We start from the raw sequence: 27218 nt of genomic DNA on the forward strand, positions 1-27218 counted from the left end.
TAAAATGAGATCTAATAAGTGGAGGATATTATGAAGAGGTTCTACGTACTTTGGAAAGGCAGTGTGAACGTGCACATGCTTGAGAAAAGAGTGCCTGAAATTCCTCTCCTCCCCACCACACACACACACACACACACACACACACACACACACACACACACGCCCTACCTCATGAATGAAACTGTTTAAATGACCTAGGGAACATTCAATTCACAAAACTCTAAGGCCGGACTACGATTAATGCTGGTAGAGGCCAAAGTCAGAATATTTCAAAGTAAAATTTTGACCTGTCAGGAGCACAGATTTCCTTCTGCCTAACTCTAGCCCACATTGAAACAGTTGACCCCTGGGGGAAAATGAGAATAATTAAGGAGGTAATCGTTTTCATGGAGGGTCCACTGTATGTCTGCTGATCAGCTGATGCAGTAATAAAGGGAATAAATTAAAAGGGAAATGCTAATTAACTAGACTAAGAAAGCAAAGTGGGTTTTATTTCATTTTACTTTGGAATAAACCATTTTAAGTGACTTGCAAATATAGTTGTTCCTTAGACATCTATGAATAAGAAACAGGAAAATAGAATAGAAACCAGAAAGAAAAAGAAATGAATGATTTCATGATAAAGAAAAATTGAATCCTAAAACTTGACTAAATGACTGAGTAAGAAGGTAAAATATTTGTTAAAATTTCAAATAAATTTGCTATTACTTTAAACCAATGACTTTAAAGTCACCACATATTTTAGAAGGTAAATGGTAATTATTTTTATGGCGTATTTCCTTGGTTCCCTCAAGAAAACTAGTCACAAAAAGAAATATTTTCCTCAGAGCAATACTAATTAAGACACTAATGCTCCACAGCAAAAACCTTCAAAACGCTTTACAAAATGAAGCTTAGTCACAAGTTGAACGAACAGTGAATACATAGTGAAAATGTATCACTACTACTGGAAAACAACATTTAAAACCTTATTTCAGATGAATTTATTTCAGTATCTTAGAATACTCTACATTAAAAATGCTGTATTTTCTTGGGTTTCACGATGTGTCTAAGTGAAGATTAATTTTTAATTTATCCTGCTTTGAATTCATTAGACTTTCTAAACTAAGAACTGCCCTTCATTATGTAATATTTTCAACCATTATCACTTCAAATATTGCTTCATCCCCATCTTATTTTTCCTCCTATTGGAACTTCTATTAGATATTATGTTGGATTGTCTCATTCCAACTTCTGTGTTTATTATTTTCCTCTTTCTTTTTCCTGCATTCTGGGTTAATTTGTTCAGATGGCTCTTCTAGTCACTTACTCTTCCTTCAATTACCTGCTGATTAACTCATTCATTGATTTTTAAAAATATTTTTAATGACTTTTTTTATTTCTGTAAGTTTTATTGTATTCCTTTCCAAATCTTTTGATTTACGTTCTCATGTTTTCCTTTCCTTATTTTAAGCTTTTCGTCATTTTAAACATACTTATTTTATCATCTCTATATGATAATTATCTGAAGGTCTTAGGGATTTAATCCTATTTGTTCTATCCACTGATTTATAATAATGGATGATGGTTTTCCGAATTTTTTAATTGGGTACTGCAAACTCATCTTCATGCAGCTTACCTGTGGGAATCCTGGCAGGCTAGTTTGAAAACTTGTCAACAAATATGACTAGAAAAGAAATACGAGTTCTTTTTTTAATTAACAGAAACTATTAATAACAGTGTTGATCACCACTTTATGTATCACACAGTTTTGGCATCCAAAGAAATTCCACTGAATCTCATAACTCTATTGATATGGTACTGGAATTCTTTTAGTCCTGGTAATTCATTTAGGCTCTTACAAGTCACAACTTATCATCTCTTAGTGATAAGCTTTTGAGCTGCTCGTTGCATATTAAACTACTAATCCTAGATCTTAAACTTCTCAGTATCACTAAATTTGGTGGAGTCAGTTATGAAGAAGTTATTTATAGAACTGGAAGCAGGGAAGAAGAGGAATTATTCTTGGGTGGCAATGATACCCACACAGTAAAATTTAATCCTTTAACATCTTTCCCCTCAGTCTATAACATACAAGATAAAGGGGCTTGGCTTGGGTTACACTATTTTTAACTGCCTAGATAGAAGACTGCGTACTAAGAATATCTCATCCTCCAAATCATGAAGAGGCCATTTTAGTTAAACTGAGCATTTGTTTCTTCCCGTCAGACAGATTAGGCACAAACATATTTTTTTCTCTAACAGAGCCTCACAAAAGCACAGGGGAGCATGTCCATTACACAGAAAGCTCCTAAAGCATAGGGCTGTGGTCAGTTCTTTCTTGGTAAAGCACTTTTCCACAGCCTTAACACAATTAAGAACTCGATATATTGGGATGATGATTTATAGAAAAGAGCAGCAAATTAAAAATGAAATAAAGAACACTTATGGGATCACTGCAGAGAAATGCCAATATTACAGTACTGTGAAGCAGCTAGCCGTTCAATGATTAATTAGTCAATGATTAATTATAAACTACCCACCAAGAGTTTGGTGATTAAAGTATTTTTTGTTAAAATAGCAACGAACCATATACTATAGCAGCATCGGTGATTTAAAAAACTCTCCTGCACAAAATACTTAAATGCTATGCTTAATGACAGTTTGTGAAATGTTTGTTGAATTTTGTCTACCGTACGTTCCTTATCTCTCCTTTCTGCAAAGTGTTCTTCCCCTTGTCAACATAAAACTTCTTAGTACCCAGGAAGTAGTCAACATAAACTACCCAGTACTCTGTATTTTTTGTTCCCACTGCCATCTTCTCCATCCCCTTCCTTCAAAATCTCCTCAAACAGCTTAAAAAAAAAAAAGTCCCATTAAATAGTATATTAAAGTGTTATTAAAACAGCAGCTTACTATTACTTCTCGCAGAAATGTTGCCCACTTTAAAAGTATGCTTAACCCAAAAGTATGCCAAGTTTATGTAGGAATTCAGGCATCAAAGCCTTAAAATGTAGCAAATCATCCCACAAAGGTGACACCAGACTCCATAGACTAGACTGAACCCAATGAGAAAGATGACATTCAGCTCTCTCCATCTCTTCCCTGACGCCAGGCTAAAATTTCGAGAAGAGCCTCCTGACTCATTAATTGCAAATAACTTTCCTGAGAATGCTGTTCCCGGAGATTCGGCAAGGCCTGGATCCTGGACTGAAACCTTTCATCAGTTCCTTTTGCTACGCAGAACTGATTAGTGATTATCAGCAAATTCAGGGGTTTACATAGGTTTAGCTCATAAATACATACATACTGAAAGCTACCATCTCCTCAACAGGTACTTTAAAAGAGATGAATTAGCGTGAGTTATATTTAGTTTAGATGTTGCCTAAATATATTAAATAAACCTTTCTCCAGCCAGCAGGCCTGAGGCACCACAGACTTCCACAAATGCAAGTGGCTCATTACCACACCAACTCTTCATGGGAGAGGAAAAAGACATGGGCGGTAGGAATTACTGCTTAATATTTCAAAAAACCCATTTATAGACAGCTCTTGCTTCAATTAACTTTTACCTCTGAATTGCAGCATTCTATGTCTAAAACTGTGCTTTCTGAGAATTTTACTTGGGGGTGGGTCTAGACTTAACTTTATATCACTGGCACAGGAACTTTCAATTTATCTTTTGTTCCAAATTTTATACAAAGAAAGAAAACAGTGTTGAATTTGAGATGATTCTGACCCATTTTCAAAATCAGTTAACACCCACTACTCAGTCGCCACTTCCTCAATCAGCACTTAACCTAAATCTATTGAACTTACTTACATAAAAGCTATAGAAACTATAAAATCTTTTTCTTTCCTAGTTTTTTTCTTTATTCCTTAATCTGTACACATCTTTCAAAGGCCCACCCATCCACTAACGTACACATAACCACCTCATCTCCACAATTTTTACTTTGGGAATTTTCCCTAAGAGTAATATACTATGAACATTTTGGATATGTAGAGTAAGATTGCTAAATGACAAGAATAAGAAACATATGAGATTTTCCACAGCAGATTTGCTCTGGTGCTATTAAAGTTTTTACTTTTACCGGATAAATATAATCCACATGAATCAAGGTTTATAAAACATTCATTGAGCAAGTTAAATCTATAACTAGTAAGTCCAAGTGTGGATGTGTCTTTTCTAACACACATTATTTCCATTTATTTACCTAAAACTTGATCAATATAACATAGTGGTTAAGAGTGCAGGCTTAATTTAAGTTAGATCCTAGTTCTACTACTTCCTAACTAATATAAAATGGGGGTAACAACAGGAATGGCACATGGGGTTGTGAAGATTAAATGAAATCATCTATGAAAAGCATATGCACTCTACTCCAAATAGCTGTCTTAGAAAATATCAGCCATTTGGTTTGATGAAACCTCCAGTGTGTAACAGTGGAAGCTATAGCTACTTCAGGAAACTTTTCACGTTTAGATTTGGTTTAGGTAACACTAAAGAAGGTTTAACAATATTAGTGAATACAAACATGAAAAACATAACACTACTATAACTCATTTTTTCCATGTAAAAATAATTTCCACAAGTGTAAGAAAGAAGTCATTTTTCCAACTCTAACCCAAAAGCTCATTTTAACATACCTGAAACAAAAAATACCTATTAATCTCTCATTAAAAATTTATATGGAAGGCAAAGCATGCATATTTACTTTCCACCCACACCCAAAAGTCAAATCTCTCCAAGGATCTTAATGATGTTATAAAATGGGAAACTGACAGACAATACCAAGGTATTTCAACTGGTATTACTAGACAGGCTACAAAACTGTCATATATTAAAACTCTTTTGTTTGAGATACATCATGCAATAACCCTAAACATATCTACTATACAAGTACTTACTCAACCATATGGCACGCCTCTGTCCTCAGTTTGACAGGAATGTGAAATTCCCTTTCTTGACATACTTTCTACTTGCTTTAAAATAACCACAGCTCAGTAAGCTGGGATAGTTGCAGCAGCCTCTAGTACAACACCATCTTCTCTCCTCCCCTCTCAGAGAATTTCTGAGGGAAAAGAACTCAGACAACCCATTCCAGTAATACTAAATAATTTTACATAATCCATAGCCAATGATCTTTGTGAGGTTACAAACATATATTCTGTTTCTTTACATTTTTAAGACAAATGCTTTTATAATTTAATACTATTACATAAGTACATAAAAAGTGGCTGACAGCAGACATAGGGGGACTTTCCATGTCAAGGTGTTTCCAAAAGGTGTGTAAATAAAATCCTATTTCAAAAGCAGTAAGAGAGGTTAAAGAGGCTGTCATTTATTAAAAACACACTCACACATACAAAAAATCCTCTGTAGCTAATCTTTTCACAGTGTAAGTTGCCCTTTGGGTTTATGTTCTGAAAGTCTGTATAATCCTAAGCAGTTTTCCTAAGTGAGCATGGCCACTGTTTAAGATGTGAAAATTGAAGGGAAACTTCATTTGAAATGATGTCAGGACAGAAGGGGGTGCTTACACACACTACCTGGAGAGGTCAAATTACAGGAAGGACTGATGGTCAATTACAGACCCCAACAGAAAATAGTCAACAGGAAAGAATTACCAATGGTAGGTCCCAATGTAAAAGATATACATCGGATTGAAACCAACAAAGTTCTCCGATCAACTTTTGTTCAAAACTACCCTTTCCAACTTCCTCCATTTTCTCCATAAAATAACTTTCTGAATCTCCTTTGTTGGTCTTGCCTATGGCTTTTGCTACAGCTTGCTCCTCCTGAATTGCAATTCTTTGTTGTTCCCAAATAAAACCATTTTTTGCTAGTAAAATACTGTTTTATTTTTAAGGCAACAAAGGCAAACTGAATAAATTTAGAATAGGGGCATTTACAGCACTTTTTTACACACAGGAAATAAAAGCAGTCTTAAGGCAATCAATTTCCCATTCCTTTTATTATATGCAACAATAGAAAGCATGCTTCAGTGAAAAGACTTTATTATGACCATAAAAGTGATGGATCTCTAGTTGTTTTTTTTAAATGAAAAACATTAAATGTGTTCCACACTTTTGCCCTGTAATTATTTTGCACTACTTTTATTTCCCAAAGAAGGCTCAGGAACAACAAACCTTTCTCTTCCATAAAAAGCACGAACAAAGTTGTTCTGTAAATTTGGATAAAGTCTGGGACTAAGGCTGAATTTCAGCAGTCCTGTCTTTTTATCACCACCTACCATACTGACATTCCTAATCCCATTCAACAGTCACAACACCAAGGCACCGGGTGGCTGAATAGAAATACTGTAACACAAGAAAGATTTTAAAGGAAAGGGAAAAACCAGGTGAGAGCCCATAAATACAAGGAGCCGTAGGCAAGGTCATACAATTTTCTCACTGGAAGGTCTGCAACTAGACAAATCCTTTGAGCTTCCAAAAAGGAAGAACCGAAGCCCTGAACGGGAGACCAGATCATTAAGGTGGTCAGCGGCAGAGATGGGGCGCATACCCTGTGGTCCGCGCCCCCACGACGCTACCTAAATACCGACTCCACCAAAGGAGGCCACGGCCAGAGTCGTCGCCCAGGTGCGGCGCGTGAAGGGTGGCATCCGGGCTGCTCCCGCCCGCCAGCTCCCCACTTAAAGGGCAGAGGCGAAGTGCGGCCGAAGCGCAGCGGGCTCGGCGGGACCGGATGCTCGGCGCGTGAGGAGGGGGGGTGCCCCAAGTTGAGGCCGCGGAGAGGATGAGGGTATAGAGGGCAGGGGCGCCCAGAAGCGGAGAAAGGGGTCTAGCTCTCACCCTTGTCGCACGCCAGCAAGAAAAGCTTCTCATTTAGGGTGTTCTCCTCCTTCACCTCCCGCACATCTTTTAGCGCCATCACCTCGTTCGGCGGCGAAGACGAGGATGGGGAAGAAGGCAGGGAGGAAGAGGAGGCGCCCGAGAGGTCGCTGCCCGGGTACAAAGCCGCCATCATCGCGCCCCAGGAAAGGGGCATGCCAGGAGGCGGGGGCGGGGCCCCCACCAGCCCCGACACCGACCCCAGCCCCGCCCCAGGGCTGGAAAAGGGGTGAGTCGTCCCCATGGCTGCTTCGGGGCGCGGCCCGTTGGCCCCAAAGGGTGTCGCCTCCCCTGGGAGCCAGCACTCGCCCTCCACTGACAGCCCCAGGTTGGTGGCGGCGCACGCGCGGCCCCGGGGCCAGCGCCCCCTGCCCAGCCGCCTGCGCCCAGGCCGAGCCGGTCCGCGCCCATCCGGAGACGACAAGGTGGCGCGCGCCAGGGCGGCAGCCGAGCGCGGGGCCGTGCCAGGAGCCGCAGGGGCCGCGCAGGGGGGGCGGCCCGGCCCAGCAGGAGGACGGGAGATCGGCAGGTGAGGAGCTCCGAGAGGCTATTCTCCGTCCGTCGGACTCCAGGGTTGTGGGAACCGCGGCCGAGCTGCGCAGCGATGAGATGCTAGCGTCTCTTCTCACGTCACTTTCCGCTGTGATAGCGAAGACACCGGGGCGGGACCTGCTGCCGGGACCGGCTCGATGGCGGGCGGGACCTGTCGGGGGGCGGGGCCTGCGAGCGCCCCGCCCCCTGCTCCTAGCTAGCGGGCGGCCGCGTGGAGGGCTTTTAGCTGCTGAGAAGAGGCGAGCGGCCCGGTGCACCCACTGCTTACCGAGGTTGCCGGCTCGAGGTAATTTCCCCGCCGTCTCCTGCTGCGCATAAATAAATATGCAGCGGTATGGTTAATGGAGCCTCTGACGACTTGGCGTTCTGTTGAAACCCCTTGTGGAATTGTCAGATTATTTCATATTCTTACGTCCTCTGCCTAAAGCAGAAAGGAGAGGGCCGTCGCCGTGCGGCAGACGTGTTTGTGTGTACTAACATTGGGCTAGCTACTCTCATTTCTAAAGACTATTCTTTTAACAACTCGTTTTATGATATAAAATTGGCATAACATTCTTGATGTTATGCATTCATTCGCATGTAATTCAGATGTACTGACATGTAACCACTGGATAAGCACATTTTTAGGATCTACTCTACATCACCCCTTCCAGTGTTTTCTTGTGTAAGAGACCTTTAGCATGAGAACTGCTACTTTAAGGTCAAGGTAGGGTTAACAGCCCTGAGCTTAAAATAACCTAATGGCCTAATTGTTAATTCCAGGATGTGGGCAGTAGCAGCACGGAGACCAGAAGTCTGGTAGCTTATCTCCTGCTCTCTGGAGCTATGTAGACTTTGTAGCTTATTTTAAACTCTTTGAAGCTGTGAGACTTGTAGTTCATCTTGTACTCCCTAAGACTATGAAAAATTACTAAATGCCTTAGCTATGTGAGAATTGTAGTTTATCTTGTACTCCCTAAGACTATGGAAAATTACTGAGTGCCTTAGAAACGCTATAAAAACCCTTGGCTTTAAGGGCTGGGGGTCCTTGTTAAAACCCGCTGCGTCGGGCAGAGACTGGGACCCCAGCTAGCTGGAAATAAACCTCGCTGTGTGACTTGTATTATCGTGTGTGTCCTCTGTCTGTCTGAGGGGGGACGATTCCAGGACTTAACATTTGTTCATCTTCACATGTCTAAATCTGATTTTAAAAGATGAGTGTTATTTTAGGCAAAAGCTAACTGAAGCACGGTAAGTGCTACTTGGTTGAATATTTTTTAATCAAGCTTTTAAAGCAGATTCTTGCACCTTCAAAACCTGGAGTGGGGAGAATGGAAATTTTCTCTTCTTGAGTAATTATTGCTTCCCACAACCAACCAGGCAAAAATCTAAATTGTGCTCTCAAGGCTTTACATTTTTAAGGCAATACATAAATTTACTTCAAAATATCTTATATTTGAGAGAAATATGTCCTGTTCTGTTCAGGTTGATTTGTACCGTCTCTGTTCCTGACACCACCAATTCCCAAATTTCCTAAATATATCTTTCTCATCAAAGTCCTCTTTAGATCTTCTCTAAGACGCCTTACGAGACAAGATTGCCACCTTTCCAAACATTTTCATGTATTTACTTCCCAACAGTTGATTATCTATTTTATCATTTTAGCTGTTTTTTTTTAACTTTAGTCGATTATAACACTCCTTCATTGTATGATGTTGAATACAGTTCCAAGTTTGTGTATTTGGTGGAATGTCAAAATTGCTCATTGTAAAACTGTGGCCAGTGAACACAGTGGTATATATTTGAGTTTATGTGTGTGTACTCTTTGTAGCCCGGTAAAATTTTTCTCAGTAGCAGAACCACTCTAACCATGACACATCCAAAAGTTCCAGAGTGTTTGAGGGTAAAATTTCAGATGGCTCAGAACCATACATAACACTTTAAAATCTATTCAAGCTTCTGTGTTTAGGTGATTCCTTATCTGTAGGACTGGCACAGGGGGCTGGATTAATTTCTTAGGTTCAGGGGAATTCCAACCTACTTTAGTAGACAATCCTAGGAGGCATTCCAAAGTATCAGAGGGCTTTTCCTCCTTCAAAGTAAGCCAATGTTTCAACTGCATCCTATCCCTCAGAAGTCTTTTTGAATCATCTCAGGTGCAGTATTCTCTCTTGCCTCTCTGGTACATTCTTTATCTAGCATAAAGTGGGATATTTTATCCCCTATATGATCTGTTTATTTTGCATCTGTAATATGGAGACCAGTGATGAGTTATGATAAACAATGGTATGCAAGATTCAGAAGGGACATTACTCAAAGCAACTCACCAAACCACTGGTACAAAAGAGAAGAGCTGCCACAGCTCAGTTGGGGAGGAGAAAATCCAGATTCAGATCTAGTCCTATAAGTAGAATCAACCCTCTCTACATCTCCCTCACTACTCCTAGGTCACATTGGCCTATTTCTTTTCCTTAAATGCCTACAAGACTCTTCCTGCCTTAGAGCCTTTGCACTTATGCCCTCTACTGAACGCTTATCACCGATATCTTCATAATTCATATCTCAGTCCAAATATCACATCCTTAGAACTTCCCTGGCCACACCAACCAAAATAATCTTCATCCCAGTTCCCAAATCAGTCTCTATCACATTTCACATTACCCTGTTTCATTTCTCCTACTGCATTTATCACTATCTAAAATTCCCATTTGTTTATTATCTGTCTCTCTCCACTAGGATGTAAGATTCTTGAGATCAGGAAATTTTGTCTGTATTTTTCTCGGCTAAATCTCAAGTGTCTGGCATCATACCTGGATCATAACAGACAAGTTTATGTTATTGAATTGACTGATTCACTAAATTATTTCAGCACAAACTAAATTTGTAGTAATCATACAGATGGTCTTTACTAAAATTCTTCATGTTAAAGGACCATAGAACCACCTTCACTCCCCTAAAAATAATCTAATAAAATTTTTGTTTTTATAATTAGTTTAGGAATTCGTTTTACTAATTAGGAATTAAGAATTTTGTTTTATTAACTATTTTCATTTCACTTTTCTTTTTTTGGAAAATAAGCTTATGATAGATTAAGTTTCAAGATTGTATACTTTTCTTTAAATGAAATTATTACTGACACATTTGTACATACACAGAATTTTTATTAAATATACTTTGTGAGAAAAAACCCTCTAAAGTGCTAAATTTCATGTAAATCAGATAACTTAGTAAATATAATGGTGAAAAAAATCAAAAGGGCAAACATGATTTAAATAATCTCACAAAAGAACAAGAACATATCTTAATCTTCAATAAGAAAACAATCATCAAAATATAAAAGGAAAGGAAATCTCTTGTAGAAGAATATATTTCATAGTTCCACCTGTTGATGATTTCAGTTTAAAAATTCTATTCTAAACACATGAACAGTCTCACTCTTACCAACACGTATATTTTAATCAATGGCAGAAGGGGGATTAGACTACTCATTCACACTGACATAAAGTGACAGCATTTATGTTCCACAGCAGTATTGCTCACTGGCACTAACAGTGGAAGATAGAGGAAGTAGACTTCTGAATTCATTTGTTAGCAAAAGAATTGGTCTACTGCTAAAATTTCAGACAAAAATAGTTTTCAGGTTTAGTTATTCCCGAGTAACACAAGCATTAACCAAACATTGCCAACTTGTAGGAGGCTGTGGAAAAAACATGTGAAAATACATTGAATATTAGCTTTGTGTTATTTTCTACTGAAGATACTCAGTGGGCGTGTTCTAAATTATTTAGGGCTTTATTATAGATCAAAATTAGCATCTGTAGTATGAAGCTAACATTATAGTGTCAACATTTCTTGAGATCCTCTAGCCAATGTTTGGCTATAAATATATGGAAGAAATCAGTCAAAAAATAACTATATGCACATCCAAAATGAGTATTTCTAAAAGAAATCTTCATGTACCAGATATCTACAAACTAAAAAGTACACACAGTGGGGGCACAACAAATACTTAATGGTTGGTTGACTGACCAATTATACATACTGTTTAAGAAAACCTGGGTAATTCAGATGCTATATATATATATATATATATATATATATATATACACACATTTCTCTAATAACATCCTACCAACATATATATGCTGCCTGTCATAATTAAAGCTGTATTACCAAACTAGCATATGTAAAGTATCAATGCAATTAAAATTGAGTTTTAAGTAAAAAGCTCTGGATTCTTCCATATGAGAATGAACTCCGGTTTATTCAAGAGTTAGTTCTCATATATAAAAAATTTAATGTTAATGGAACAATACTAGTCACTTAAAAATTTTAGGCAGTATAGAAATTTACAGAAAAGTTAAAGTTTTAGACCACATAGTTGGAGGAAAAAACAAAGGGATTAAACTGGATTATGACTTTGACATTTACGATCAAAATTAACACACACACACACACACACACACACACAAAATCAAAACACATTTCACAGCAGGACCTGCAAAAAATGTTTTGTATTGATTTTTTAACTATGAAAAAGAATGAATGTCTTGTTTTAATGAGACTTTCAGGAAACGAAAATAATTTAATCATGAAATATCAGCTTGATGATGAACATATTCTATTATGAGTATCTACTGGTAAATTAACTTATCTAAAAAGGTCGACAAATTCTATCTAGTATGAACAGGAAACTGAACTCTAATGAATTATGTACCTGTTTTAATCATACAAATAATCTGGTTTATTACCCACTGCATTTCAGAATTCTGTAAACTGGGAGGCATTCACTGTGTTTAATGTGGCAGAAAAATCATATTAAATGTTTATTTTAATCTGTTCAGTCCTTTTCCCATCAAGCATGCAAACACCGTCATAACCATCTTTGGTTTCACTTCTACGAGGTCATCAGGTAAGGCATATATCCGGGCACCAATCTTTCGAGCAACTGAAATGGCATATCTTGAAAAGACAAGAAAAATATCTTGGTATTTGTTATCTGCTGTGTTTTCACTTAATATATGTTAACAAAATAATGAAAAATTTTGATAAGATTTAACTTTACAAAAAGGTTAAGTTTGTTGAGTCTTTAAATCATATTCTCCATACAAGTTGTACTTAAAAATGGGAATTTTAAGGACATTGTAACCTTACTTGTAAGGATTTAAGAAGTTAAAGAGCCACTGCATTCTAATATAAACCATAAAGGCTTACTTAGCATTGTTCAGCTTGTCCTCATCAGAAAAGTCTTCTCTCTTGATCATTTCTTGACGAACTGCATTAGGTGCGATGGCATCTATTAAATCTAGGACAGGTAAACTAGTGCTAATAGATTTGTCCTAGAAAATAAAAAATAGATGAATATTCATAAACACCTTTTTATTTTCATAAATATCAGACCAGAAGGTCATAACGACATAACTGAAAGCAATTTATAAATTTTCTTTATACTTAACATTCAGCTTTTCTGCAACCATCACACATCACCAACCATTAAAAAAACACTTTTTGTTCCATGTTTACAGTGCTCAGTGTAGAGAGTTACCACCATACCTGAGGTCTGTGGATGTGACAATTCCTAACGTATGCTAACTACAGTATCCATTCTGTGAAAAATAAACAACTTTTGAAAGGGAATAGATAATTTTAAATTAATCGTTTTATAAATTCTAGCAATAATGTATTTCTTACACCATGGATTCCTAAGCCTTCACTTAATATTTTTCAGAAAGAAAAATGAAAATAATAATGGAAAGGAACTAACATATTCAAAGGCATTGTTCTTGTTGTATTTTACATGTTCAGCTTATGTAATCCTTCTAACAGCCTGATATGAAACAAATTATAATGTTTTAAAGATGGAGAGCATAAAGTTCATAGAGCGGAAGTGACTGGTTCACACAACCAGTAAGTATTTGAACCCATACTATCCCACTCTAACGCCCACGATGCCCTCCATTTTTGAAGTTACCTCCAAGGCAAACTAAACAACTAAACTCTAGTGGATAGAGCATTGCAGTTGAAGTCAGAAATCCTGCTCTGAATTGATTTTACCACTTATCAGTACCTGAACAAATGATCTGTTCTGTCTCTCAGCTTGAATAGTGGCCACTGTGGCTTGCCTACCCAGAATCCACTCATTCCATACTACTTTCTCCATCCTAACAGAACTCACTGACTCTGTATCCATACCTCCCTCACATGGACATGTGCTTCAAGGAAAGTTGACCTATCCACAGCCGCCAGGGTGAACCTAAATTTTGTGAGTTATTTGCAATAGCAAATAACTATTCATTCTTTACATTCTCAGTGTTCACCCCCAACTCCAGAGCCGTATCACTTCACACCTTGAATGCAGCCTCAACTTCTCATGCACTACCCTTGGATATACACCATTATTCTTCCAATCCATCCTGCTCACCACATTCAGAATAGAATTACTAAAATACTTTCCTTACATTACTCCCCTCACCAATATCCTTAAGGCCCGATTCCTCCACAATATTGACCCAGCCTACATCCTGCATGTCTTCCTTAGGAACCACCCTTAGGAGCCACACTACTTCTCCTAACCTTCTTGGATTTGCTTTTATACAAGAAGGACCCCTTCTTGCTTGTTACTCCCCTCTTGTTCTCCACCAGTTCAAGTCCCTCCTCTATCTATGATGTGCAAATTATTTCCAAATTTCTCCATCCACTCTTCACTGTCCATTTAGTTGGAAATGATCAGTTAGATTTATCCACAATATTAGTTGTATTAATTCTTTGGATTTTATCATTTATTGTGTATTCTTACCATCTCAGTTACACAAATTTTGTCTTTCAAATAAATGGTGAACATTCTGAGGGCCAAATTAATTTCTTATATTCCAAATCTTTTTCTTTACCTAGAAATGTTACTTAATATTAAGAGCTCAACAAATACTTATTAATTTGTTTCTAAATATTTTCTCATTGTATTTGATTTAATTATACATATGCTTATTATTTTTCATAAATTAATGTACAAATGCATATAATTTCAGTATAACAATTTTAAATGACTGTCGATCATTGAATTGTGTATGTCCCCTTTCCTGTTTTACATTTCTCAAATATGCAAACAAATCATGGACTGAAATTCTTTTTTTTTTTTAATAAGCATCATTAAAAATTCAAGGTCATTACTTCCTTCCAAGGTGGGGAAAAATAAAACAACCAAACACTTGCACTAGGGCTCAGGCAACATCTCTGCCAACATCCAGCTGTGCTGTTAAAATCACCTGCGGGCTCAGTTTTGGGTAAAGATGAGAAGACTAAATTTATCAATTTCTGACATTTCTTCTGCTCTATACTGTCGTTAAACATACAGAGCCAAGACAAAGAAGAGAATGAAGATGGGTAGATAACTCTTATGAGAATTTAGGGTTCAATCTCTTGACACTTTTATTTCACTAAAAAAATATAAATAGCCGATTTTTCACTTAAATAAAATCACAAACACAGGCTCACTGAATGAATGTGTACAAGCAGACATGCTTATTGGTAGCTACCATCAGCTTTCATGCAAAAGCAAAACAATAGAAATGCATGAAAATTAGTGGGTATGTATGTACAAATCACATTGAGTGCTTTATGAATCATCCACAAATGCTTAGAAGTGAGTGGTAAGAGCCATTATGAAGCCACATGAGAAGATTATTTTTTCCTACCAGTTCTCTCATTTCCCACTTGGATCGGTTTGGCTGGCTCTGTTAGGCCTTGGAAATGATGTCAATACAATTCTGAGACTGCTGCTAGGGAGTACAAAACAGTACAGGTCCTATGTAAACAATGGCTTTTTAGCTTTCTTTTTCATTGACAATTCGATGTTTTGGCTCTATTCTTTTTCTTTTTTAAGATTAGATTACCAGAGCCTGGTAATATTAACTTGCATTTATAGTCAATAGGACAACCAGTCAAAAACACAAGAAGTCAAACTATATTTTTGGTTTACACATGCCAAAAAGTTAGTATGCCTAAGCTCACAAATTGTGTTTCTGAGATATAACATTGACGTAATTCTGAACCTAAACCAATGTAACTTCCAATAAAAATTTCTTCCTAAACTTAATTTCTTACCGAAAGAAATTTGCTTAATGGTTTTTGATTACCTTGAAGCTGGAAATAGAAGTATTTTTGTTTGCACTTTTAAGAGTCTGATTGACCCATTTAATAATAATTTCATCATTTACTTTTTCACCTTCTCCAAGATCTGATAACACATTCAGTGTGTACCTGTAACAGAAAAAATGCATATTTGAGACTGAAAGGGGTGAAATTTGCTCTCATATCATTTACATCAATATTTAGATAAGTATTTAAGAAATATTTCTAATCTAATTTTAGTCTGGTATTTGCACTTAATTACACTCCAAAGTTACAAAGCTCAGTAATCAGAAACAAAAACTCCTTTAAAACTCCTTTTAAAAAGGAGTTTTAAAAAAAGTAAAACTCCTTACAAAGCAGTTTTTAAGGGACATTAGTAAAAGTGTTTCTAGAGACTGACCCACTTTTAAAATATGGGATAATTTACAAAGACTATATTAGCAACAGTAAATCATTTAAAAATTAATATTTTGCATTGTATATTTCTTCTGTTTGTTATTCTTCAAAATGAGCTAAAATTTTAGTTTAAATGATTTGTAAAGGAAACTGACAGTGTTGCTATAAATAGGTCAGCCTTTACCTTCTCATCAGCTGCCACACCAATGCCAGAGTAAGCGTTGAATTCCCTTCATTTAGGTCCTGCCCAGCAATGCCAACCAAGGAAAATTTGGCGTCATTCTTCCCCAATTCTACTGCATAGTTACAGTTTTCAATCTATAAATAATAAGTCAAAGTTTTGGTATAAGAACACATTTTAAAAATATATCTCTTGAATATGCCAGCCTAGTTCAGTCATCTGAAAGATAACTATGATGACACCTTAAATTTATGGCAGAATTTCATTTCATAGTAACCCAGTGAAATTAAGGAAATAATTATTCCTATTTCATAATTGAAGATATCAAAAACATTGAGGGGTTCACCTAGATAAACAACTGGCTAGAAAGTTTTAAATCCTTTCTTACCCTAAAAGTCTTGACTATCCAAGATTACACAGCTCCATTAGTGACAAATCTGTAAAACTCTAGGTTTCCTGCATTCTGTTAATAAAGGTGATAAATATTATTTTGTCTAAATTTAAAATTAAGGAAGAGAGAATACATTATTTCATTAATAGTCTATCTTCATCTCCAATGTTTTTAATGTAGATCCTCCTCATCCTCTGAAATTCTTTTAGCCCACTTTTTTCAACAAAGGCTGGTAACGATCTATCCTTGTTTGAACTCCTAATAATGCTTATTTTGTAATGCATACGCACCAACTTACACTTAACATTTTATGTACTTTTGCCAACCACAGCATAAGCTTCTTTTAAAGACAGAATCTATAGGGGCGGCCAGATGGCTCAGTTGGTTAGAGCATGAGCTCTTCACAAGAAGGTTGCCCGTTACCTGCATACGAGTATATAAATTCTTACGTATTTGAGTTTTTCTCCACTGAAATTGTAAGCTCTCACAATTTTGTAATATCCCCAGCAGTAAAAAGTACTTACTAAATACTAAACATTTAGTTAAGACAAACAGTGTAACAGGTTTCTCCTGATTTTCTTTCCCAAGTTAATTAAGGCCTCATTACAAAACAATTCCACCTAAGATGCTCCCGAGAAACAACTCCCTGCAGCAGGCTCTTTAGCACAGGCACTTTTCTACCCCGAGTGGTAGGAAGCCTCACTTTTGTACCACCTCAGCTCTCAGCACTCAGTGTCTCATCCAGCCGACTCACTGACCTAACGCTGCACTTGGGATTTCCTCAGGAAGACCTGGACTCAGGTCCCTGAGCAGCTAGAGTGGCTGAAACCACCGGGGTGGCTATGCCCACAATGAAAATGCACTGGTACGGGATTCGTGGGGCTGAAGCGGCCTGCAGTTTTAACTCAGAATCTGGGAAAACCAAGCCCCAAACCAACCTTGCCAGTTCTCACTCGGTAGGAAACTGACAAAGGTAGGAAACTGACATCAGGCTCAACTCCTTGCGTGTCTGGCCTGATCCTATGGGTATTCTTTAAAAAAGAGAATCCAAATTCCCAAAGGTCGGTCTCTTACAAATAAAAATGCAAGATCTTTTGAACCTGCTGTAACATACACCTGGTTCCCTTAATAAGTTAAATAAAATCTTTGATACGTATTCATTTCTTTAAAATACAAGGAAATAAATAATATTTCAATATTCTTTCTTTTTCCTAGTAGTCGTGCTACATTATAAATTTAGTCTGCCTAACAAACAAATATATGCTATGGAAATGTACAGAATTGAAAAAATGGAATAGATTCCTAATTTATGGGAAACAGCATCAGAGCTCTGATTATGTAACAGTGTGAACAGGAGAGATAAAAAACCAGCATATTCTCCAATGACACCCATTTCATTGAGAGAATTTTCAAAGAAATTAATATCACTTATGTATAAAATGTGTTTCAATGAAAGGCCACCTATTTTATAATTAGTTTGACCAAAATTCCTCAGGGGAATCATGGTGAGAGGAGCTCAGAGTTACTAGTCTAGAGTCCTAAGATGTGGATATGACCAGCAATGAAAGGGAAACTGGAAAAGGATGCTGGCATAAGGGAAAAGATGTGTTCTATTTTTTTGGTACCATTTGATTCCAAATTTGGCAAAACACTTCTAAGATCTGGAAAGGCACCAAACTAAAGAAAAAATAAGAAATTAGGTTCCTAGAGGAAAGCCATGTTTCTGGCAGTACTTAACACTCTAAAAATGGATCTGCTCCCTGAGGATGTAAGTATAGAATGTTAAGAGTCTAAGTATAGAAAGAACTGGGGCTTGAAAACTCCTAGAATTGACAGGCTAAAAGATGAAGACCCGGCCGGCCCGGTGGTTCAGGCGGTTAAAGCTCCGTGCTCCTAACTCCGAAGGCTGCCGGTTCAATTCCCACATGGGCCAGTGGGCTCTCAACCACAAGGTTGCCAGTTCGATTCCTCGAGTCCGGCAAGGGATGGTGGGCAGCGCCCCCTGCAACTAAAATTGAACACAGCACCTTGAGCTGAGCTGCCGCTGAGCTCCCGGATGGCTCAGTCGGTTGGAGCGCATCCTCTCAACCACAAGGTTGTCGGTTCGACTCCCGCAAGGGATGGTGGTCTGCACCCCCTACAACTAGAAAACGGCAACTGGACCTGGAGCTGAGCTGCGCCCTCCACAACTAAGACTGAAAGGACAGCAACTTGACTTGGAAAAAAGGCCTGGAAGTAAGTACACACTGTTCCCCAATAAAGTCCTGTTCCCCTTCCCCAATAAAATGTTTTTTTAAAAAAAAAAAAAAAAAGAAAGAAAGAAAAGATGAAGACCCTGTGAAAGGTAAGAAGGAACACAAAGAAAGCAAGGAAAAATTGGAGAGCGTAGTCTCACAGAGTTGATGGAAGAAATGATTACCAAGCACTTCAAATCCTTTGGACAAAAGTGAAGCTTAGATCATTTGAAAAATGAGAAAATCACATGATGGGACGCAGGTTCCAAGTGAAAAGGAACACTAAAGAAATAATGAAAAGACTATGTAAGTGGTGCGGCTTTACGGACTTGACGAATGAAGTAAAGGGATGTCTGCTGGTGAATGTCCTAAGTCCATCCAGTAAGTCTCTGTGACACTGTGTCATGAAAGTGCTGCTGCTTTGTTTTCTAAACATTTATTTCAGGCCTTATGTTTCATTCTATAAACAGCTAGTACTTCTTAAAAGGAAGCACTCTATGTATGATTCATTTGTGACATAATTAACATTTAAAAATTCCAGGTACAGGGGCGGCTGGATGGCTCAGTTGGTTAGAACGCAAGCTCTTAAAAAGGTTGCTGGATCAATCCCCGCATGGGATGGTGGGCTGTACCCCGTGCAACTAAAGATTGAAAACAGAGACTGGACTCGGAGTTGAGCTGCGCCCTCCACAACTATACTGAAGGACAATAACTTGGAGCTGATGGACCCTGGAGAAACACACTGTTCCCCAATATTCCCCAATTAAAAAAAAAAATTCCAGGTATAATGACTGGTTCAATTTCTGTTTTCCTTTCCCCAACATTCCCCAATAAAAAATTAAAAAAAAAAATTCCAGATGCAATGACTGGTTCAATTTCTGGTTTCCTGTTGTTACATTTTGCATCTGAAATTTTTATTTAACAAAAGTGAAATTAGTTAACAAAATTTTCTGAATTCTCATCCATGGTTAGAATTATAGGCAAATCAAATAAAATCTAAAATGTAAGCAAGCCCAACCACTAGAAATACTGAAAAATATTAATATAAACCTCTTATAATTACACTATTTAAGTAATTTTAATATTATGATTTATTTCTTTTGTCTTTCTTTTAAAAAAAATTTTTTAAGTTATAGTCTATAAATACATATTCATTCTAGAGATCTAAAGAACAGAAGTCACTTTTGAATGCATGTCTCTTTGTGTGCATTTTAAATCTATTAGATTCATATATATACAAGTATATGTGATTTTGTATCCTGCTCATTTCCATGTCACTACTAAAAAATACTAAAAATGCTATTTTTTAATGGTACATTCTTTTCCTTATGCATGTATCCTAATTTATTAACCTGTTATAAAACAACTATTGTTTTCTTTTTTTTTTTTTTCTCTGTAAACATTAATATGATGACTATTTTGGCACACAACTTCATTATTTCATCAGGATAGGTAATAAGTGAAAATATCAAGTCAAAGGACTTTTTGAAGACTATTGATAATGTATTACCAAACAGAATCTAGAAAGGTTATGCAAATGAACACTTCCTCTAACACTGGATGTAGTACAATCCAATTGTTTCTTATTTTAAATTGCATTTCTTTGTGTGGAAAAAAAAATTCATTATGTGTATTTCTTTTTCTGTGGATTGTTCATCATGTTGTTTGTTCACTGTCCCATTTTGCTATTACAATTTTAGTCACAGAATCAAGTTTTAGAAATTGATTTGTATGAAGTATTCATATGTTAAGTGCATACAACCACTTGTCGTATTTGTTGCAAATATGTTTCCAAGTTTACTGTTTTTATAGTTTGCTTTTTAATTTTGCTTATGGTGTTTATTTTTGCATACAGAAGTTTTAAATTTATATGTAATCTACTATATCAACTTTTTTCTTTGTAATTTATCATTCCATCAGTAGATAATCTTCACCTTTTTAAAGTGTTATTTATTACGTTTAACCCTTTAAGTCTTTACCTTTAATCCATCTGGAATTTATTTTGGTGGATGATATATGGTGAAGATCACTTTTATCCCTAACAAAATAGTTAACCAGCTGTTTTGGCATCATTTTTTGAATGATCCTTCCTTTCCATACTGAATTTAGCAAGTACCTTGTCATGTATTAAGTTCTTCTATTTAGGATAGGTTTCTAGGCTACTGTATTCCATTCTATTCCTTTATATGTATTAAACTACTTCATTACTTTCGCTTTATAATAAATTTTTAAATATTTTCTAACAGCTCCTCCCCTCAATATTCTTTAAAAATCTTAATGATTAGGCCTGTGTCTTGTTCAAATGGAACTTTAGAATCACTTTATAAATCCCATCCTCCAACATACACGTATATATGCCCACATACACACAAAAGGAGACTTAGAATTCTAACTGAAATTATTTTCCACCTAAAAGTTAATTTGCCAAAATTTAATATCTTTATAATATTTAGTTTTTCTATCCAGGAATATGGCTATATTTCCATTTATTCAACTAGAGATAGTTTTTCAAGCATGAGAATGCAAGTCAATTTCATAATAGCCATATTGATAACCTATAGCAATTTGAATCCATTAATTTGTATTATATATTTGGATTATTCACATCATTTTAAATGAAAGGATAAAGTTAACTGAAAGTATAAACATTTAAAAGTCTTAAAAGCAGGGGTGGCCGGTTAGCTCAGTTGGTGGGAGTGTGGTGCTGGTAGCACCAAGGGTGCCGGTTGGATCCCCATAAAAATTTAAAAAAAAAAAAGTGTTAAAGGCAAATGAGCCTAATACAGAGGATAGAAAGGAAAAGCAAAAACAGAACCAAAGCTGAATATTAAAGCAGCAACTTAACAGAGCAAACACGAACACCAAGGACACCACAGATCCCCCATCTGAGGAAGAATACTGGAGATGTGTACTTTTCTTTACCCTTCATCCACCAGATATTCTCCCATTAACTGTCATCAAGTCACTGCGCTGCTCAAAAATGTTTAATGGCTTCCCATTGCTTAGAGTTTAAAACCCAAACTCTATTTTTATTAATTTTTATTAAATGTATTGAGGTGGTATTTGTTAGTAAAGTTACATAGGTTTCAAGTATACAATTCTGTAATACATCATCTCTATATTACATTGTGTGCTCACCACCCAGAGTCAGTTCTCCTTCCATCACCATATATTTTACCCCTTTACCCTCTTCTGCCACCCCTCTCTCTTCTCCCTTACCCTCTGGTAACCACTAAACTATTGTCTGTGTCTATGAGTTTTTGTTTCTTGTTCGTTTATTGCTTTCAGTTTTATATCCCACATGTGAGTGAAGTCATATAGGTCTCGACTTTTTCTGACTTATTTTGCTTAGCTTGATAATCTCAAGATCCATCCATGTTGTCGCAAATGGCACTATTTCATCTTATGGCAGAGTAGTATTCCATTGTGTATATGTATCACATCTTCTTTGTCGAATAATGCTGCAGTGAACCATTATTAATAACCACTGCAGCATTACTCACGTGGCCAAGACATGGAAACAACCAATGTGTCCTTGGACATTCAAGGCTCCCAGTATCTAGCTCCAACCCAAACTCTCAGTGTTCACATCCACTTCTTATCTACCCAAATCCTCTGCTACACACAAACCATTCTCCCCCATTCCCAGAAACACTATACTTTCCCATCTCTATCCTTTTTCCTAATCCTCAGCCCTTCTCCAGTCTCCTTCTGACAAAATTCTATCCATTTCTGAAGGACTAATTCAAAAACCTCCTCCTGCACGAACACTCTCATACGTGCAGCCTGTGGCCTTTTCTTCCTTAAAAGTCGTAACATTCATGTTAGTGTACGCTGTGCCCAACTGTAGTTGTCTGGACACAAGTCTTGTCTCCCTAACTTCCTTAGGGCTTCCTGAGGACCAGCTCCATGCTTTGTACTAGTCTGTTTCTTGCACTGCACTGTACAGGTAATCAATAATATCTGTGAAAATATTAACGAATAACCAGTAAAGATTTGGCAAATTCTGGTGATTAGAAAATAATAGTGCATTAATGATGCATCTCAAACAACGTTAAGTACTACAACTTGCTAATGACCAAAACAGTGATATAAAGTGTCTGACTGGGGAAACTGCCTTCACCTTTCCAAACATTTCTTAAAGCACACTTGTAAACAGGCTAGTAAGCTGAACACATTTGGGGTGGAATCAGAACTGTGGGAACAGAGCACACTTTACTAAGCTTTGTAACTCTAACCCTCTGCTTTATGTCAGGAAAGTGACACATCCATGGTCATTATTGCATTCACCTTCTTCATGTTCCCTCCAAGAGCAGGATAAGGAGGTTTGTTGACATGGCTCCAGTTGACTGGCACACGGATCATTTCATAGAGCTGGAAGATCACCAAAGCATCTGCGAGATCACTGAAATAGGAGGGAGAGAAGGTGAAGGAGGAGGAAATGCTGGTATGACCTAATTTTATTCAGCAAACTGGAAATGAACTTACGGCTAAAAATACAACAGGGTCATTTAATGACAGGATATATAATCTGACCCAGAACTTCTAAGCTAGGAATTTCTCCAAATTTTTTCATAAATGTTTCTAAAGATACACGGACAAAGACATTCACTGCCACAGTATTTATAAATTTGGAAACTTAATACCACGCGGAAAGCTGCTGAATAAACTGTCCATACCATGTACTCCTCGGCCAGCATAAGACATAACAAGACACATCTCTATGTACTGACACGAGAAGCTTTACGAGACATATTATGTTTAAAAATGCCACTGGCATGACACTACACAGAGTTTATTAAATTTACTTTCAAAATTAGGGTATTTAAATACCTGTATGTGCTATCGGCTGGTAATAGTGATTATCATTGGGCAGGGAAAAATAAGAATATAGGAAGGGTAAAGGACGGAGTCGCATGTTTTATTTTATTCTACATATTTATTTCCTGAAACGTGTACAGTAAGAATGGCGTCTAGGTATTGCTTATGTATTATGATTTTTAAAACTTAAAAAGTCCTCATAAAAATCACAATAGCTACCCAGTAGGCAGCTGTTCGTGTTAGATAATGAGGGTTAAGAGGAAGGAATTTATGAGCAAATAGGAGTCATTGCAGCAAGAACAGTACCTACTTGGAATTCAGAAAACCATGTTCTCCTGAGGCTCAAAGTATACCTGTTGAGTCTGTTTTCAATTCTGTATACTAAGGACACAAAGAAACAGCAGTGGATCTTAAACGTGCTAGCTCTGTGATACATTATGTGGCTTTTTTCTCTCAACAGCTTGTTCACTGAGTTATGTTTAGCTAAGAGTCATACAAAAATTCCTTTGCATCTCTGAGCACACACCATATGGCAGTAAAGGGGGCCAGGCCCGGCCCTGAGCGATGAAGAAGCAAGTCTATTATCAAAGTACTCAAGAGTTGACGAGCTTATCTGTAAACACATAGAGAACTGTGTATTTTAAAAATCACTGAAGTATTTGAATAGCTTCTGGAATCTCATCTATTTCATGAATTTTTCTTTTTACTTTAAATGAATTCATTCTTATTTCTATGTAGTATGGTATTATCATTCATGTTTTGCAAGTAGGGATACTGAGGCTCAGAGAGTTAAAATGATTTCCAGAGAATTCAAGATGCATTCCAGAACAACTTGTCATAGAAAAATCCTAGGACTAAATAGTTCTTAAAATATATTTACTACTTATTTAGAGGAAAGAACTTTCGGTTAAAACTGATCTACATTATTCTAATGCTTTGGCTCGGTTTGCATTTGGTAGACTGTGGATGGGGAGCTAAAATCACTTAGTGGGTTTAGGAATATGATCCAGACACAAACGCATGGACACACGGTTCTGGTGCCAACTAAACTTCTGGTTATTGTTTTTCTACATATGGTTCTCTGTAAGGTTATGTTACTTTCGAGAATTTTCTAAATTCCCTTTCCCAAGACAAGTTTCATATGCCTAGAAGCCCTGTGCTAGCATTTCAGGATCTATATAACTACAAATAATCTTTAAAAAGTTTGGTCAATTCTCTTCGCCAACGAGAGAGAACTCTAGTGTTCTTCATATTTATGAAGAAGTTACCATGAGTTTCAACAAATCTTAATTCCCTAGTTTTAAATTTACTTTTTAATTAAAAAAGAAATACATGTTCATTGTAAAAAATACATATTTATTTAAATTCCTAAGACTGAAAATAAGTCTCCTCACTACCCTTCATTGCTACTCCTCAGGTTGTATAGTTTGGTATTCATCCCTCCAGATTTAAAAGATATTCATATACAGATATGTATACACTCAATTTTAAAATAAAAATGGGATCATACTAGACCTATTCTTTTCTTTCAATTATATATTACAGACATTCTTTCAAATTTTTCCATAAAGGTCCAATCCTTCCTCACCTCCAGGATCTGAGTCCTTTACTGCCCTGCACAATAATGGCAGTTCCAGTCTAAATGACATTTACCTCTTGTATTTAGCTGGAATTTACACACCCTTAAGAGTTTATCAAATATGAGTCTATCACATCAAAGCCAGTTACTATAATAAGGCAACACTGGTTTTACATTTTAAAGACTATTTTGAATATACACCAAGCAGAAATTACTCCATCATAAATCCTCAGTTAGCCAGTGAACTTGGTCTTTTGTGGCAGTAATCTTCAGTTCATATTTAAATAATAATTTAGTTAATGCTCATTAAGGAATTTCCTTGGGTGTGCAAATTATTAATAGGTTTAGTTAACTGAGCCTTTTTCCTAAAAAATATACAATTAGCTAAAGTTTAGTTCTTTCATATTTTTGAAGGCAGGGTAGATCCTATAATAAAGAGAGAAGGCAGGTTTCCTTTTCAACCACACCTAGAAAAACATGTTATTAGTACCACCAAAGAGTACAGGAAATAATTAAGGAAAATATTTTCTTAGTTCTACCAATGTTAATAATGTGTTATCATTTTCAAGCAAGAAAGAATAAGATAAATTGTAACAATGACTCAGGGAAAGCAAGTCACTTCTACAAATTACAAAAAATATACACAATTGAGGGTTTGGGAAAAATAAATAGAATGTGAATTATAATGAAAAAGATTGATATAATGATAACTATTTATAAAATATTACTATTCTCCTAATATGTTAAATGGAAATAATTTATTATTTTCCTGATCAATAATTATAAAAGAGTAAGATGGATTATCTTTACCAAATTGTTTATATTATCAAAAATTGTAACTAATAACATATCATTTTTTTAAAATAATACTTTACTTTTCTTTTAGAATCCTTTCTATTGCCAATTCCCAGCATTCTGAAACTCTAAATATTGGCTAAAATTCTTGTGATTTTTATAAAATGTTCTCATGAAAACATACCAATAGCTTGAAACTAGAAAAGTTGGATCCTGGCCATGAATCTGAAATACTTACCTGTACAAATGATTAATGTATGGGTTGACCCCCAAGGAATTCATCCAGTTCCGAAATGTCCTCTCTTCCTTGCTCTCTCCTAGGGTAGACACAATTTTACACTGATGATTCAGGACAAAAGGAATCAACAACTACATTTTAAAACATTCAGGCAGATAAAAACTGGCCATCATACTTTGACAAGGTTCCTATGATACCAAAATATTTGGGGGGGGGACGGGGAATCTCATTGCCAAAGTCCCTTTTGACCCCTGCTGTCTAGAAAGCTCTATTTGCTCTAAATTTCTCCATCTAGAGCTCCTTACTTGATGTCTCTGAACTACTGAGCCCTGGGTTTCTCTGTCCAGAAAAGTAACAAACTTACGTGGTCATATCTATATTTAGGATTACATGCCAAGGGATTGGCTAAAAATGAATGAAAGAAAACTTTTTAGTAGTCAGAATAACTTTAGCACATTAAACTGAAATAGAAAGGCTGTACCTTTCCCAAAGCAATGTTACTAAATTCGTACTGACAGGGTTTTATATAGGAAAGATTCAGGGCACATAAACCTACATTTTAATTACACCAAATAGCAATGAAGGGGACAGGGGACTATAGGGAATATAAAAACAAGCAATGAGGGGATATAATTATTTTACAGGACTCTTATTTTAGATTGTCACCACTGAAAATACATAAGGGACACAGCACCCACACAGGGTACTAAGAGAAAGACACATTTCATGCTAGTACCCAGACCTCAAAGATCACCCCAAGAACTCCTATAGGCGCTACTGTTTAACCTGTAATTACCTAAACTCCCCCAGCATTCCCTTCACAGCAGTGCTTACATCACGAATAAGGAAAACGGGGGCTGTGGTGTGACACAAAGTGAGCAGAGACAGATGTACGCTCTCCTTGCCATGTCTGCCTTCTCGTCATCCCCTGGATTGCAAATAGTCCTAAGTGACCATACTATTATAGCAAAGTTAGGGGACAATGAAATGGCCTAGCCTACATCTCCTCTCCAGACTCCGGAAAAAACTAAACATTTACGTACACCTCTCATCACTTGTAAACCAGACAGTGGTTTGGGTCACTCTCC

General features: G+C 36.8%; 2 protein-coding genes across 10 annotated transcripts in view; both read right to left on the minus strand.

Moving 5' to 3' along the window:
• TRPC1 (transient receptor potential cation channel subfamily C member 1) overlaps nucleotides 1–8368 on the minus strand; it is a 65601-nt gene extending 57233 nt beyond the window's left edge. For 2 of the 4 annotated variants that reach the window (XM_074334017.1, XM_019753589.2), the window contains exon 1: nucleotides 6799–6976. In XM_074334017.1, the coding sequence (XP_074190118.1) occupies nucleotides 6799–6831 (33 nt within the window). In that variant the 5' untranslated portion in view covers nucleotides 6832–6976. Of the gene's footprint in view, nucleotides 1–6798 lie in introns of all 4 variants that reach the window. The other 2 variants (XM_019753587.2, XM_019753588.2) reach the window with 2 other exon arrangements.
• A 3499-nt stretch (nucleotides 8369–11867) lies between these two features.
• The window catches only part of PLS1 (plastin 1), a 97219-nt gene continuing 81868 nt past the window's right edge, over nucleotides 11868–27218 (minus strand). For 5 of the 6 annotated variants that reach the window (XM_019753598.2, XM_019753596.2, XM_074334020.1 and 2 more), the window contains 6 exons: nucleotides 26131–26209; nucleotides 22988–23102; nucleotides 16076–16209; nucleotides 15501–15624; nucleotides 12583–12707; nucleotides 11868–12330 (listed from right to left, as the gene is read on the minus strand). In XM_019753598.2, coding sequence (XP_019609157.2) covers nucleotides 12195–12330; nucleotides 12583–12707; nucleotides 15501–15624; nucleotides 16076–16209; nucleotides 22988–23102; nucleotides 26131–26209 — 713 coding nt within the window. In that variant the 3' untranslated portion in view covers nucleotides 11868–12194. Of the gene's footprint in view, nucleotides 12331–12582; nucleotides 12708–12774; nucleotides 15144–15500; nucleotides 15625–16075; nucleotides 16210–22987; nucleotides 23103–26130; nucleotides 26210–27218 lie in introns of those variants that run through there. The other variant, XM_074334021.1, reaches the window with a different exon arrangement.

Source organism: Rhinolophus sinicus, linkage group LG01 (assembly GCF_036562045.2).
Source record: "Rhinolophus sinicus isolate RSC01 linkage group LG01, ASM3656204v1, whole genome shotgun sequence".
Lineage (NCBI taxonomy): Eukaryota > Metazoa > Chordata > Mammalia > Chiroptera > Rhinolophidae > Rhinolophus > Rhinolophus sinicus.